Source organism: Myxine glutinosa, chromosome 2 (assembly GCF_964187855.1).
Source record: "Myxine glutinosa chromosome 2, kmMyxGlut1.1, whole genome shotgun sequence".
In the NCBI taxonomy this organism is placed as follows: Eukaryota; Metazoa; Chordata; class Myxini; order Myxiniformes; family Myxinidae; genus Myxine; species Myxine glutinosa.
The window spans coordinates 143,870,184-143,887,683 of NC_136262.1; the positions used below are offsets into that span (position 1 = coordinate 143,870,184).

The 17,500-nt window shown below is 35.9% G+C and overlaps 1 protein-coding gene across 8 annotated transcripts in view; it reads left to right on the forward strand.

Moving 5' to 3' along the window:
• Nucleotides 1–17,500, forward strand: part of LOC137421193 (actin-binding LIM protein 1) — a 488,353-nt gene that overhangs the window by 109,431 nt on the left and 361,422 nt on the right. The window contains exon 2 of one of the 8 annotated variants that reach the window (XM_078771767.1): nt 572–694. The exons of the other annotated variants lie outside the window; for them this stretch is intronic. Coding sequence (XP_078627893.1) covers nt 572–694 — 123 coding nt within the window. The remainder of the gene's footprint in view (nt 1–571; nt 695–17,500) is intronic. 8 annotated transcript variants of the gene reach the window in all.

The following is a 17,500-nucleotide window of genomic DNA, read 5'->3' on the forward strand; positions in this document are numbered from 1 at the left end:
TCACTGTTCGTATCGGTAAATATTATTCCATGGTGTTTGGAAAAACTGGAAATTGGAAAAAAAATTGGAAAACCAATTTCGCCTATTTTGCTCAGGGGGTCCCAGGAATACCCCCCCAAAATATCGTTGCGATCGGTTCAGCCGTGTTTGCGGTACCTGGGAACAGACGGTCAGACAGACAGAAAGACATTTGGTGAATGTAAGATATGGATAAGACTCATTAATTATTGGGTCAAAAGGCAAAGTCATCGTGAGTACAAATCGGCCTCGTCAGCCTGTCCACAGGTGAGCAGTGCAAGACGGCCGGGATTTTTTTTATTGTTTCAATATTTATTTATTTACCATTAAGATTCAGTACGTCTCTGTGCAGGTAACAACCTTTTTACCGTTTGAGCTTTTGGCAGCAAGTTTTCAACACATTTGTTTTGACAATATGAAGAGCACTAATATAAAAACTTGAATTTTTTTTTTTTACTGTTGTTTTCGTCAAGTTTAGTTTGAGTTCAGAAGCTGTTGTGGATGGGCCTTGGAGTTTAAGTTGTTTTCTAGTTTATTTTGTTTTCGTTTCCAGGTGTCTCATGTGACATCGGTTTTATTGAAAATGGCGTCCACAAAAGAAGAATGGCAGTGACGTGCTTGTATAGACCAAATCAGCTACACAGGTTCAACGGAGCTTCAGATTTACCTTTGGAAGGTAGCTGTCTACTATGGAGAAAAACGATTTGGGAGTGGCACAAAAACATCATGGGGATTGGCAGCTTCCTGCAGTGGAAGTGGGCTGGTCGGCCAATCACAGATGGTGACGATGTTGAACAAGTTTTTTGTTTTTGTTTTTTTTGTATGCAGAATCGAGGCTCATGTAAGAGCGAACACATTGAACATGAAAACTTGCACAGACACATAAATATTCCACGATGTCTTTTGCAGAGGAGGTGAGTTTCAACGTCGCTCTGAACACATTTTTCAAATACCTGCATCCTCAGTTGAGGACGCCATGTTGGTGTGACGTTCCATCCGGGTGGGAAACCCTCACCAAGAGACTCCTGTAAAGAGCAATCGAAACTACATCCGCATTCAAAGATCGCAACTGAACATAATTTTTCGGGTTTGAAGTTGTGAATGTGCTGTTGTAGGTCAGCATCGCCACCTATGATCACCCTCGCCAGAAGAGAGGGTATTGCATTGGAGTCTGTTTGTTACTTGGCAGAATATATATAGATTTTTTTGCAAGTATTTTGATCACTCCGGTTTGTTTGTTTGTGTGTGTTTGTTTGTGTGTGTTGGTGTGTGTTTGTTTGTCTGTCCGCTCACTTATACTTGCCGACAGGACACAATTTTAAACGGATCTTCACGAAACTTTACCAAATGGTAGAGTTCGTGGTCCGACAAAATCCTATATATTTTGGGGTCAAAAGGTCAGAAGGTCAACATAGGCTAAAGGTCAACCACTTTTTTCAAATTTCTAAAATCCTCAATTTTCATCTGATTGACTTGAAATTTGAATAGGATATACATATCGGCAAACTGAATTCAACCACCGACTCTTTTTGAGATCACCATCGGACAAAAGGTCAACATAGGCCAAAGGTCAACAACCATTTCAAATTTCTAAAATCCTCAATTTTCATCCGATTGACTTGAAATTTGAATAGGATTTACATATCGACGAACTGAATTCAACCACCAACTATTTTGAGATCAACATAGGCCAAAAGGTCAACATAGGCCAAAGGTCAACCACTTTTTTCAAATTTCTAAAATCCTCAATTTTCATCCGATTGACTTGAAATTTGAATACGATATACATGTCGGCTTACTGAATTCAACCACCAACTATTTTTTAGATCAGCGTGGGCCAAAAGGTCAACGTAGGCCAAAGGTCAACCACTTTTTTTTGAATGTCTAAAATCCTCAATTTGCATGCGATTGGCATGAAATTTGAATCGGATTTACATATCGGCTTACTGAATTCAACCACCAACTATTTTTGAGATTAGCTTCGGCCAAAAGGTCAACATAGGCCAAACGTCAACAACTTTTTTCAAATCTCTAAAATCCTCAATTTTCATCCGATTGACTTGAAATTTGAATAGGATTTACATATCGGCAAACTGAATTCAACCACCAACTATTTTTGAGATTAGCTTCGGCCAAAAGGTCAACATAGGCCAAAGGTCAACAACCATTTCAAATTTCTAAAATCCTCAATTTTCATCCGATTGACTTGAAATTTGAATAGGATTTACATATCGACGAACTGAATTCAACCACCAACTATTTTGAGATCAACATAGGCCAAAAGGTCAACATAGGCCAAAGGTCAACAACTTTTTTCAAATCTCTAAAATCCTCAATTTTCATCCGATTGACTTGAAATTTGAATAGGATTTACATATCGGCAAACTGAATTCAACCACCAACTATTTTTGAGATTAGCTTCGGCCAAAAGGTCAACATAGGCCAAAGGTCAACAACTTTTTTCAAATCTCTAAAATCTTCAATTTTCATCCGATTGACTTGAAATTTGAATACGATATACATGTCGGCTTACTGAATTCAACCACCAACTATTTTTTAGATCAGCGTGGGCCAAAAGGTCAACGTAGGCCAAAGGTCAACCACTTTTTTTTGAATGTCTAAAATCCTCAATTTTCATGCGATTGGCTTGAAATTTGAATCGGATTTACATATCAGCTTACTGAATTCAACCACCAACTATTTTTGAGATTAGCTTCGGCCAAAAGGTCAACATAGGCCAAACGTCAACAACTTTTTTCAAATCTCTAAAATCCTCAATTTTCATCCGATTGACTTGAAATTTGAATAGGATATACATATCGGCAAACTGAATTCAACCACCAACTATTTTTGAGATTAGCTTCGGCCAAAAGGTCAACATAGGCCAAAGGTCAACAACTTTTTTCAAATTTCTAAAATCCTCAATTTTCATCTGATTGACTTGAAATTTGAATAGGATATACATATCGGCAAACTGAATTCAACCACCAACTATTTTGAGATCAACATAGGCCAAAAGGTCAACATAGGCCAAAGGTCAACCACTTTTTTCAAATTTCTAAAATCCTCAATTTTCATCCGATTGACTTGAAATTTGAATAGGATATACATATCGGCTAACTGAATTCAACCACCGACTCTTTTTGAGATCACCATCGGACAAAAGGTCAACATAGGCCAAAGGTCAACAACCATTTCAAATTTCTAAAATCCTCAATTTTCATCCGATTGACTTGAAATTTGAATAGGATTTACATATCGACGAACTGAATTCAACCACCAACTATTTTGAGATCAACATAGGCCAAAAGGTCAACATAGGCCAAAGGTCAACCACTTTTTTCAAATTTCTAAAATCCTCAATTTTCATCCGATTGATTTGAAATTTGAATACGATATACATGTCGGCTTACTGAATTCAACCACCAACTATTTTTTAGATCAGCGTGGGCCAAAAGGTCAACGTAGGCCAAAGGTCAACCACTTTTTTTTGAATGTCTAAAATCCTCAATTTGCATGCGATTGGCTTGAAATTTGAATCGGATTTACATATCGGCTTACTGAATTCAACCACCAACTATTTTTGAGATTAGCTTCGGCCAAAAGGTCAACATAGGCCAAACGTCAACAACTTTTTTCAAATCTCTAAAATCCTCAATTTTCATCCGATTGACTTGAAATTTGAATAGGATTTACATATCGGCAAACTGAATTCAACCACCAACTATTTTTGAGATTAGCTTCGGCCAAAAGGTCAACATAGGCCAAAGGTCAACAACTTTTTTCAAATCTCTAAAATCTTCAATTTTCATCCGATTGACTTGAAATTTGAATAGGATTTACATATCGGCAAACTGAATTCAACCACCAACTATTTTTGAGATTAGCTTCGGCCAAAAGGTCAACATAGGCCAAAGGTCAACAACTTTTTTCAAATTTCTAAAATCCTCAATTTTCATCTGATTGACTTGAAATTTGAATAGGATATACATATCGGCAAACTGAATTCAACCACCGACTCTTTTTGAGATCACCATCGGACAAAAGGTCAACATAGGCCAAAGGTCAACAACCATTTCAAATTTCTAAAATCTTCAATTTTCATCCGATTGACTTGAAATTTGAATAGGATTTACATATCGACGAACTGAATTCAACCACCAACTATTTTGAGATCAACATAGGCCAAAAGGTCAACATAGGCCAAAGGTCAACCACTTTTTCAAATTTCTAAAATCCTCAATTTTCATCCGATTGACTTGAAATTTGAATACGATATACATGTCGGCTTACTGAATTCAACCACCAACTATTTTTTAGATCAGCGTGGGCCAAAAGGTCAACGTAGGCCAAAGGTCAACCACTTTTTTTTGAATGTCTAAAATCCTCAATTTTCATGCGATTGGCTTGAAATTTGAATCGGATTTACATATCAGCTTACTGAATTCAACCACCAACTATTTTTGAGATTAGCTTCGGCCAAAAGGTCAACATAGGCCAAACGTCAACAACTTTTTTCAAATCTCTAAAATCCTCAATTTTCATCCGATTGACTTGAAATTTGAATAGGATATACATATCGGCAAACTGAATTCAACCACCGACTCTTTTTGAGATCACCATCGGACAAAAGGTCAACATAGGCCAAAGGTCAACAACCATTTCAAATTTCTAAAATCCTCAATTTTCATCCGATTGACTTGAAATTTGAATAGGATTTACATATCGACGAACTGAATTCAACCACCAACTATTTTGAGATCAACATAGGCCAAAAGGTCAACATAGGCCAAAGGTCAACCACTTTTTTCAAATTTCTAAAATCCTCAATTTTCATCCGATTGACTTGAAATTTGAATACGATATACATGTCGGCTTACTGAATTCAACCACCAACTATTTTTTAGATCAGCGTGGGCCAAAAGGTCAACGTAGGCCAAAGGTCAACCACTTTTTTTTGAATGTCTAAAATCCTCAATTTGCATGCGATTGGCTTGAAATTTGAATCGGATTTACATATCGGCTTACTGAATTCAACCACCAACTATTTTTGAGATTAGCTTCGGCCAAAAGGTCAACATAGGCCAAACGTCAACAACTTTTTTCAAATCTCTAAAATCCTCAATTTTCATCCGATTGACTTGAAATTTGAATAGGATTTACATATCGGCAAACTGAATTCAACCACCAACTATTTTTGAGATTAGCTTCGGCCAAAAGGTCAACATAGGCCAAAGGTCAACAACTTTTTTCAAATCTCCAAAATCTTCAATTTTCATCCGATTGACTTGAAATTTGAATAGGATTTACATATCGGCAAACTGAATTCAACCACCAACTATTTTTGAGATTAGCTTCGGCCAAAAGGTCAACATAGGCCAAAGGTCAACAACTTTTTTCAAATTTCTAAAATCCTCAATTTTCATCTGATTGACTTGAAATTTGAATAGGATATACATATCGGCAAACTGAATTCAACCACCGACTCTTTTTGAGATCACCATCGGACAAAAGGTCAACATAGGCCAAAGGTCAACAACCATTTCAAATTTCTAAAATCTTCAATTTTCATCCGATTGACTTGAAATTTGAATAGGATTTACATATCGACGAACTGAATTCAACCACCAACTATTTTGAGATCAACATAGGCCAAAAGGTCAACATAGGCCAAAGGTCAACCACTTTTTTCAAATTTCTAAAATCCTCAATTTTCATCCGATTGACTTGAAATTTGAATACGATATACATGTCGGCTTACTGAATTCAACCACCAACTATTTTTTAGATCAGCGTGGGCCAAAAGGTCAACGTAGGCCAAAGGTCAACCACTTTTTTTTGAATGTCTAAAATCCTCAATTTTCATGCGATTGGCTTGAAATTTGAATCGGATTTACATATCAGCTTACTGAATTCAACCACCAACTATTTTTGAGATTAGCTTCGGCCAAAAGGTCAACATAGGCCAAACGTCAACAACTTTTTTCAAATCTCTAAAATCCTCAATTTTCATCCGATTGACTTGAAATTTGAATAGGATATACATATCGGCAAACTGAATTCAACCACCGACTCTTTTTGAGATCACCATCGGACAAAAGGTCAACATAGGCCAAAGGTCAACAACCATTTCAAATTTCTAAAATCCTCAATTTTCATCCGATTGACTTGAAATTTGAATAGGATTTACATATCGACGAACTGAATTCAACCACCAACTATTTTGAGATCAACATAGGCCAAAAGGTCAACATAGGCCAAAGGTCAACCACTTTTTTCAAATTTCTAAAATCCTCAATTTTCATCCGATTGACTTGAAATTTGAATACGATATACATGTCGGCTTACTGAATTCAACCACCAACTATTTTTTAGATCAGCGTGGGCCAAAAGGTCAACGTAGGCCAAAGGTCAACCACTTTTTTTTGAATGTCTAAAATCCTCAATTTGCATGCGATTGGCATGAAATTTGAATCGGATTTACATATCGGCTTACTGAATTCAACCACCAACTATTTTTGAGATTAGCTTCGGCCAAAAGGTCAACATAGGCCAAACGTCAACAACTTTTTTCAAATCTCTAAAATCCTCAATTTTCATCCGATTGACTTGAAATTTGAATAGGATTTACATATCGGCAAACTGAATTCAACCACCAACTATTTTTGAGATTAGCTTCGGCCAAAAGGTCAACATAGGCCAAAGGTCAACAACCATTTCAAATTTCTAAAATCCTCAATTTTCATCCGATTGACTTGAAATTTGAATAGGATTTACATATCGACGAACTGAATTCAACCACCAACTATTTTGAGATCAACATAGGCCAAAAGGTCAACATAGGCCAAAGGTCAACCACTTTTTTCAAATTTCTAAAATCCTCAATTTTCATCCGATTGACTTGAAATTTGAATAGGATATACATATCGGCTAACTGAATTCAACCACCGACTCTTTTTGAGATCACCATTGGACAAAAGGTCAACATAGGCCAAAGGTCAACAACCATTTCAAATTTCTAAAATCCTCAATTTTCATCCGATTGACTTGAAATTTGAATAGGATTTACATATCGACGAACTGAATTCAACCACCAACTATTTTGAGATCAACATAGGCCAAAAGGTCAACATAGGCCAAAGGTCAACCACTTTTTTCAAATTTCTAAAATCCTCAATTTTCATCCGATTGACTTGAAATTTGAATACGATATACATGTCGGCTTACTGAATTCAACCACCAACTATTTTTTAGATCAGCGTGGGCCAAAAGGTCAACGTAGGCCAAAGGTCAACCACTTTTTTTTGAATGTCTAAAATCCTCAATTTGCATGCGATTGGCTTGAAATTTGAATCGGATTTACATATCGGCTTACTGAATTCAACCACCAACTATTTTTGAGATTAGCTTCGGCCAAAAGGTCAACATAGGCCAAACGTCAACAACTTTTTTCAAATCTCTAAAATCCTCAATTTTCATCCGATTGACTTGAAATTTGAATAGGATTTACATATCGGCAAACTGAATTCAACCACCAACTATTTTTGAGATTAGCTTCGGCCAAAAGGTCAACATAGGCCAAAGGTCAACAACTTTTTTCAAATTTCTAAAATCCTCAATTTTCATCTGATTGACTTGAAATTTGAATAGGATATACATATCGGCAAACTGAATTCAACCACCGACTCTTTTTGAGATCACCATCGGACAAAAGGTCAACATAGGCCAAAGGTCAACAACCATTTCAAATTTCTAAAATCTTCAATTTTCATCCGATTGACTTGAAATTTGAATAGGATTTACATATCGACGAACTGAATTCAACCACCAACTATTTTGAGATCAACATAGGCCAAAAGGTCAACATAGGCCAAAGGTCAACCACTTTTTTCAAATTTCTAAAATCCTCAATTTTCATCCGATTGACTTGAAATTTGAATACGATATACATGTCGGCTTACTGAATTCAACCACCAACTATTTTTTAGATCAGCGTGGGCCAAAAGGTCAACGTAGGCCAAAGGTCAACCACTTTTTTTTGAATGTCTAAAATCCTCAATTTTCATGCGATTGGCTTGAAATTTGAATCGGATTTACATATCAGCTTACTGAATTCAACCACCAACTATTTTTGAGATTAGCTTCGGCCAAAAGGTCAACATAGGCCAAACGTCAACAACTTTTTTCAAATCTCTAAAATCCTCAATTTTCATCCGATTGACTTGAAATTTGAATAGGATATACATATCGGCAAACTGAATTCAACCACCGACTCTTTTTGAGATCACCATCGGACAAAAGGTCAACATAGGCCGAAGGTCAACAACCATTTCAAATTTCTAAAATCCTCAATTTTCATCCGATTGACTTGAAATTTGAATAGGATTTACATATCGACGAACTGAATTCAACCACCAACTATTTTGAGATCAACATAGGCCAAAAGGTCAACATAGGCCAAAGGTCAACCACTTTTTTCAAATTTCTAAAATCCTCAATTTTCATCCGATTGACTTGAAATTTGAATACGATATACATGTCGGCTTACTGAATTCAACCACCAACTATTTTTTAGATCAGCGTGGGCCAAAAGGTCAACGTAGGCCAAAGGTCAACCACTTTTTTTTGAATGTCTAAAATCCTCAATTTGCATGCGATTGGCATGAAATTTGAATCGGATTTACATATCGGCTTACTGAATTCAACCACCAACTATTTTTGAGATTAGCTTCGGCCAAAAGGTCAACATAGGCCAAACGTCAACAACTTTTTTCAAATCTCTAAAATCCTCAATTTTCATCCGATTGACTTGAAATTTGAATAGGATTTACATATCGGCAAACTGAATTCAACCACCAACTATTTTTGAGATTAGCTTCGGCCAAAAGGTCAACATAGGCCAAAGGTCAACAACCATTTCAAATTTCTAAAATCCTCAATTTTCATCCGATTGACTTGAAATTTGAATAGGATTTACATATCGACGAACTGAATTCAACCACCAACTATTTTGAGATCAACATAGGCCAAAAGGTCAACATAGGCCAAAGGTCAACCACTTTTTTCAAATTTCTAAAATCCTCAATTTTCATCCGATTGACTTGAAATTTGAATACGATATACATGTCGGCTTACTGAATTCAACCACCAACTATTTTTTAGATCAGCGTGGGCCAAAAGGTCAACGTAGGCCAAAGGTCAACCACTTTTTTTTGAATGTCTAAAATCCTCAATTTGCATGCGATTGGCTTGAAATTTGAATCGGATTTACATATCGGCTTACTGAATTCAACCACCAACTATTTTTGAGATTAGCTTCGGCCAAAAGGTCAACATAGGCCAAACGTCAACAACTTTTTTCAAATCTCTAAAATCCTCAATTTTCATCCGATTGACTTGAAATTTGAATAGGATTTACATATCGGCAAACTGAATTCAACCACCAACTATTTTTGAGATTAGCTTCGGCCAAAAGGTCAACATAGGCCAAAGGTCAACAACTTTTTTCAAATCTCTAAAATCTTCAATTTTCATCCGATTGACTTGAAATTTGAATAGGATTTACATATCGGCAAACTGAATTCAACCACCAACTATTTTTGAGATTAGCTTCGGCCAAAAGGTCAACATAGGCCAAAGGTCAACAACTTTTTTCAAATTTCTAAAATCCTCAATTTTCATCTGATTGACTTGAAATTTGAATAGGATATACATATCGGCAAACTGAATTCAACCACCGACTCTTTTTGAGATCACCATCGGACAAAAGGTCAACATAGGCCAAAGGTCAACAACCATTTCAAATTTCTAAAATCTTCAATTTTCATCCGATTGACTTGAAATTTGAATAGGATTTACATATCGACGAACTGAATTCAACCACCAACTATTTTTGAGATTAGCTTCGGCCAAAAGGTCAACATAGGCCAAAGGTCAACAACTTTTTTCAAATCTCTAAAATCTTCAATTTTCATCCGATTGACTTGAAATTTGAATAGGATTTACATATCGGCAAACTGAATTCAACCACCAACTATTTTTGAGATTAGCTTCGGCCAAAAGGTCAACATAGGCCAAAGGTCAACAACTTTTTTCAAATCTCTAAAATCTTCAATTTTCATCCGATTGACTTGAAATTTGAATAGGATTTACATATCGGCAAACTGAATTCAACCACCAACTATTTTTGAGATTAGCTTCGGCCAAAAGGTCAACATAGGCCAAAGGTCAACAACTTTTTTCAAATTTCTAAAATCCTCAATTTTCATCTGATTGACTTGAAATTTGAATAGGATATACATATCGGCAAACTGAATTCAACCACCGACTCTTTTTGAGATCACCATCGGACAAAAGGTCAACATAGGCCAAAGGTCAACAACCATTTCAAATTTCTAAAATCTTCAATGTTTCATCCGATTGACTTGAAATTTGAATAGGATTTACATATCGACGAACTGAATTCAACCACCAACTATTTTGAGATCAACATAGGCCAAAAGGTCAACATAGGCCAAAGGTCAACAACCATTTCAAATTTCTAAAATCTTCAATTTTCATCCGATTGACTTGAAATTTGAATACGATATACATGTCGGCTTACTGAATTCAACCACCAACTATTTTTTAGATCAGCGTGGGCCAAAAGGTCAACGTAGGCCAAAGGTCAACCACTTTTTTTTTAATGTCTAAAATCCTCAATTTTCATGCGATTGGCTTGAAATTTGAATCGGATTTACATATCAGCTTACTGAATTCAACCACCAACTATTTTTGAGATTAGCTTCGGCCAAAAGGTCAACATAGGCCAAACGTCAACAACTTTTTTCAAATCTCTAAAATCCTCAATTTTCATCCGATTGACTTGAAATTTGAATAGGATATACATATCGGCAAACTGAATTCAACCACCGACTCTTTTTGAGATCACCATCGGACAAAAGGTCAACATAGGCCAAAGGTCAACAACCATTTCAAATTTCTAAAATCCTCAATTTTCATCCGATTGACTTGAAATTTGAATAGGATTTACATATCGACGAACTGAATTCAACCACCAACTATTTTGAGATCAACATAGGCCAAAAGGTCAACATAGGCCAAAGGTCAACCACTTTTTTCAAATTTCTAAAATCCTCAATTTTCATCCGATTGACTTGAAATTTGAATACGATATACATGTCGGCTTACTGAATTCAACCACCAACTATTTTTTAGATCAGCGTGGGCCAAAAGGTCAACGTAGGCCAAAGGTCAACCACTTTTTTTTGAATGTCTAAAATCCTCAATTTGCATGCGATTGGCTTGAAATTTGAATCGGATTTACATATCGGCTTACTGAATTCAACCACCAACTATTTTTGAGATTAGCTTCGGCCAAAAGGTCAACATAGGCCAAACGTCAACAACTTTTTTCAAATCTCTAAAATCCTCAATTTTCATCCGATTGACTTGAAATTTGAATAGGATTTACATATCGGCAAACTGAATTCAACCACCAACTATTTTTGAGATTAGCTTCGGCCAAAAGGTCAACATAGGCCAAAGGTCAACAACTTTTTTCAAATCTCTAAAATCTTCAATTTTCATCCGATTGACTTGAAATTTGAATAGGATTTACATATCGGCAAACTGAATTCAACCACCAACTATTTTTGAGATTAGCTTCGGCCAAAAGGTCAACATAGGCCAAAGGTCAACAACTTTTTTCAAATTTCTAAAATCCTCAATTTTCATCTGATTGACTTGAAATTTGAATAGGATATACATATCGGCAAACTGAATTCAACCACCGACTCTTTTTGAGATCACCATCGGACAAAAGGTCAACATAGGCCAAAGGTCAACAACCATTTCAAATTTCTAAAATCTTCAATTTTCATCCGATTGACTTGAAATTTGAATAGGATTTACATATCGACGAACTGAATTCAACCACCAACTATTTTGAGATCAACATAGGCCAAAAGGTCAACATAGGCCAAAGGTCAACCACTTTTTTCAAATTTCTAAAATCCTCAATTTTCATCCGATTGACTTGAAATTTGAATACGATATACATGTCGGCTTACTGAATTCAACCACCAACTATTTTTTAGATCAGCGTGGGCCAAAAGGTCAACGTAGGCCAAAGGTCAACCACTTTTTTTTGAATGTCTAAAATCCTCAATTTTCATGCGATTGGCTTGAAATTTGAATCGGATTTACATATCAGCTTACTGAATTCAACCACCAACTATTTTTGAGATTAGCTTCGGCCAAAAGGTCAACATAGGCCAAACGTCAACAACTTTTTTCAAATCTCTAAAATCCTCAATTTTCATCCGATTGACTTGAAATTTGAATAGGATATACATATCGGCAAACTGAATTCAACCACCGACTCTTTTTGAGATCACCATCGGACAAAAGGTCAACATAGGCCAAAGGTCAACAACCATTTCAAATTTCTAAAATCCTCAATTTTCATCCGATTGACTTGAAATTTGAATAGGATTTACATATCGACGAACTGAATTCAACCACCAACTATTTTGAGATCAACATAGGCCAAAAGGTCAACATAGGCCAAAGGTCAACCACTTTTTTCAAATTTCTAAAATCCTCAATTTTCATCCGATTGACTTGAAATTTGAATACGATATACATGTCGGCTTACTGAATTCAACCACCAACTATTTTTTAGATCAGCGTGGGCCAAAAGGTCAACGTAGGCCAAAGGTCAACCACTTTTTTTTGAATGTCTAAAATCCTCAATTTGCATGCGATTGGCATGAAATTTGAATCGGATTTACATATCGGCTTACTGAATTCAACCACCAACTATTTTTGAGATTAGCTTCGGCCAAAAGGTCAACATAGGCCAAACGTCAACAACTTTTTTCAAATCTCTAAAATCCTCAATTTTCATCCGATTGACTTGAAATTTGAATAGGATTTACATATCGGCAAACTGAATTCAACCACCAACTATTTTTGAGATTAGCTTCGGCCAAAAGGTCAACATAGGCCAAAGGTCAACAACCATTTCAAATTTCTAAAATCCTCAATTTTCATCCGATTGACTTGAAATTTGAATAGGATTTACATATCGACGAACTGAATTCAACCACCAACTATTTTGAGATCAACATAGGCCAAAAGGTCAACATAGGCCAAAGGTCAACCACTTTTTTCAAATTTCTAAAATCCTCAATTTTCATCCGATTGACTTGAAATTTGAATAGGATATACATATCGGCTAACTGAATTCAACCACCGACTCTTTTTGAGATCACCATCGGACAAAAGGTCAACATAGGCCAAAGGTCAACAACCATTTCAAATTTCTAAAATCCTCAATTTTCATCCGATTGACTTGAAATTTGAATAGGATTTACATATCGACGAACTGAATTCAACCACCAACTATTTTGAGATCAACATAGGCCAAAAGGTCAACATAGGCCAAAGGTCAACCACTTTTTTCAAATTTCTAAAATCCTCAATTTTCATCCGATTGATTTGAAATTTGAATACGATATACATGTCGGCTTACTGAATTCAACCACCAACTATTTTTTAGATCAGCGTGGGCCAAAAGGTCAACGTAGGCCAAAGGTCAACCACTTTTTTTTGAATGTCTAAAATCCTCAATTTGCATGCGATTGGCTTGAAATTTGAATCGGATTTACATATCGGCTTACTGAATTCAACCACCAACTATTTTTGAGATTAGCTTCGGCCAAAAGGTCAACATAGGCCAAACGTCAACAACTTTTTTCAAATCTCTAAAATCCTCAATTTTCATCCGATTGACTTGAAATTTGAATAGGATTTACATATCGGCAAACTGAATTCAACCACCAACTATTTTTGAGATTAGCTTCGGCTAAAAGGTCAACATAGGCCAAAGGTCAACAACTTTTTTCAAATCTCTAAAATCTTCAATTTTCATCCGATTGACTTGAAATTTGAATAGGATTTACATATCGGCAAACTGAATTCAACCACCAACTATTTTTGAGATTAGCTTCGGCCAAAAGGTCAACATAGGCCAAAGGTCAACAACTTTTTTCAAATTTCTAAAATCCTCAATTTTCATCTGATTGACTTGAAATTTGAATAGGATATACATATCGGCAAACTGAATTCAACCACCGACTCTTTTTGAGATCACCATCGGACAAAAGGTCAACATAGGCCAAAGGTCAACAACCATTTCAAATTTCTAAAATCTTCAATTTTCATCCGATTGACTTGAAATTTGAATAGGATTTACATATCGACGAACTGAATTCAACCACCAACTATTTTGAGATCAACATAGGCCAAAAGGTCAACATAGGCCAAAGGTCAACCACTTTTTTCAAATTTCTAAAATCCTCAATTTTCATCCGATTGACTTGAAATTTGAATACGATATACATGTCGGCTTACTGAATTCAACCACCAACTATTTTTTAGATCAGCGTGGGCCAAAAGGTCAACGTAGGCCAAAGGTCAACCACTTTTTTTTGAATGTCTAAAATCCTCAATTTTCATGCGATTGGCTTGAAATTTGAATCGGATTTACATATCAGCTTACTGAATTCAACCACCAACTATTTTTGAGATTAGCTTCGGCCAAAAGGTCAACATAGGCCAAACGTCAACAACTTTTTTCAAATCTCTAAAATCCTCAATTTTCATCCGATTGACTTGAAATTTGAATAGGATATACATATCGGCAAACTGAATTCAACCACCGACTCTTTTTGAGATCACCATCGGACAAAAGGTCAACATAGGCCGAAGGTCAACAACCATTTCAAATTTCTAAAATCCTCAATTTTCATCCGATTGACTTGAAATTTGAATAGGATTTACATATCGACGAACTGAATTCAACCACCAACTATTTTGAGATCAACATAGGCCAAAAGGTCAACATAGGCCAAAGGTCAACCACTTTTTTCAAATTTCTAAAATCCTCAATTTTCATCCGATTGACTTGAAATTTGAATACGATATACATGTCGGCTTACTGAATTCAACCACCAACTATTTTTTAGATCAGCGTGGGCCAAAAGGTCAACGTAGGCCAAAGGTCAACCACTTTTTTTTGAATGTCTAAAATCCTCAATTTGCATGCGATTGGCATGAAATTTGAATCGGATTTACATATCGGCTTACTGAATTCAACCACCAACTATTTTTGAGATTAGCTTCGGCCAAAAGGTCAACATAGGCCAAACGTCAACAACTTTTTTCAAATCTCTAAAATCCTCAATTTTCATCCGATTGACTTGAAATTTGAATAGGATTTACATATCGGCAAACTGAATTCAACCACCAACTATTTTTGAGATTAGCTTCGGCCAAAAGGTCAACATAGGCCAAAGGTCAACAACCATTTCAAATTTCTAAAATCCTCAATTTTCATCCGATTGACTTGAAATTTGAATAGGATTTACATATCGACGAACTGAATTCAACCACCAACTATTTTGAGATCAACATAGGCCAAAAGGTCAACATAGGCCAAAGGTCAACCACTTTTTTCAAATTTCTAAAATCCTCAATTTTCATCCGATTGACTTGAAATTTGAATACGATATACATGTCGGCTTACTGAATTCAACCACCAACTATTTTTTAGATCAGCGTGGGCCAAAAGGTTAACGTAGGCCAAAGGTCAACCACTTTTTTTTGAATGTCTAAAATCCTCAATTTTCATGCGATTGGCTTGAAATTTGAATCGGATTTACATATCAGCTTACTGAATTCAACCACCAACTATTTTTGAGATTAGCTTCGGCCAAAAGGTCAACATAGGCCAAACGTCAACAACTTTTTTCAAATCTCTAAAATCCTCAATTTTCAGCCGATTGACTTGAAATTTGAATAGGATTTACAAATCGGCAAACTGAATTCAACCACCAACTATTTTTGAGATTAGCTTCGGCCAAAAGGTCAACATAGGCCAAAGGTCAACAACTTTTTTCAAATCTCTAAAATCCTCAATTTTCATCCGATTGACTTGAAATTTGAATAGGATTTACATATCGGTTTACTAAATTCAACCACCAACTATTTTTGAGATCAGCGTAGGCCAAAGGTCAACCACTTTTTTCAAATTTTTTAAATCCTCAATTTTCATATGATTGACTTGAGATTTGAATAGGATATACATATCGGCAAACTGAATTCAACCATCAACTATTTTTGAGATCAGCATAGGCCAAAAGGTCAACATAGGCCAAAGGTCAACCACTTTTTTTGAATTTCTAAAATCCTCAATTTTCATCTGATTGACTTGAAATTTGGATAGGATATACATATCGGCAAACTGAATTCAACCACCAACTCTTTTTGAGATCAGCATCGGCGAAAAGGTCAACATAGGCCAAAGGTCAACAACCATTTCAAATTTCTAAAATCCTCAATTTTCATCCGATTGACTTGAAATTTGAATAGGATTTACATATCGGCGAACTGAATTCAACCACCAACTATTTTTGAGATCAACATAGGCCAAAAGGTCAACATAGGCCAAAGGTCAACCACTTTTTTCAAATTTCTAAAATCCTCAAGCGGGGAAAATGGCCTTAAAACGATGATTCATTCATAAATTCCTCAATTTTCATCCGATTGACTTGAAATTTGAATAGGATATACAGGTCGGCTTACAGAATTCAACCACCAACTATTTTCGAGATCAGCGTGGGCCAAATGGTCAATGTAGGCCAAAGGTCAACCACTTTTTTTTGAATTTGTAAAACCCTCAATTTTCATCCGATTGACTTGAAATTTGAAGAGGATTGACATATCACCTTACTGAAAGCAACCACCAACAATTTTTGAGGTCAACGCAGGCCAAAAGGTCAACATAGGCCGAATTTATAAAATTGTCAATTTTCATCATCTTAACTTAAACTTTGAAGACGGTTTGCATATCAGGTCACTGAATTCAACCACTAATTATTTTTGATGTCAAAAGGATGCTCCACTGAATGTCATGCTACTTTGTTCTGTTTTGCCAAGTGTCACTCTATGAGGGATTTTTCATCTGTCTATCTGTCTGTCTGTTTGTTTGTTTGTTTGTCTGTCTGTCTTTGTTTTTTATGTTTGTCCGCACAGAATAAATATGATTTTCTCTGCAACCTTTGGTCCGATTGACAAGATAATTTCACCATAGGTGCAACTCCACCTGCAGAATTTTTTAAATGATAATTATGAAGTTATAGGTCACGTGGTTCGGCCGCCATCTTGGAAAACCCGAACAACTTTGCACCTCTATATCTCCGAAAGTGCTGAATAGAAAAAAATTGAGACATGGCTCATTGTAAAGAACTCTCCATGGGGAATAAAATATGTTAATGATGATGTCATAGGTGCCTCCATTATGACGTCATCATTTGACAAGTACAAAACGTCATCCGATCAAGATGAAATTTCTTGAGCATAATCTAGGAATAAATTAGTGGAGAAAAAAATAATGCTGACGTCATTGGTCACGTGG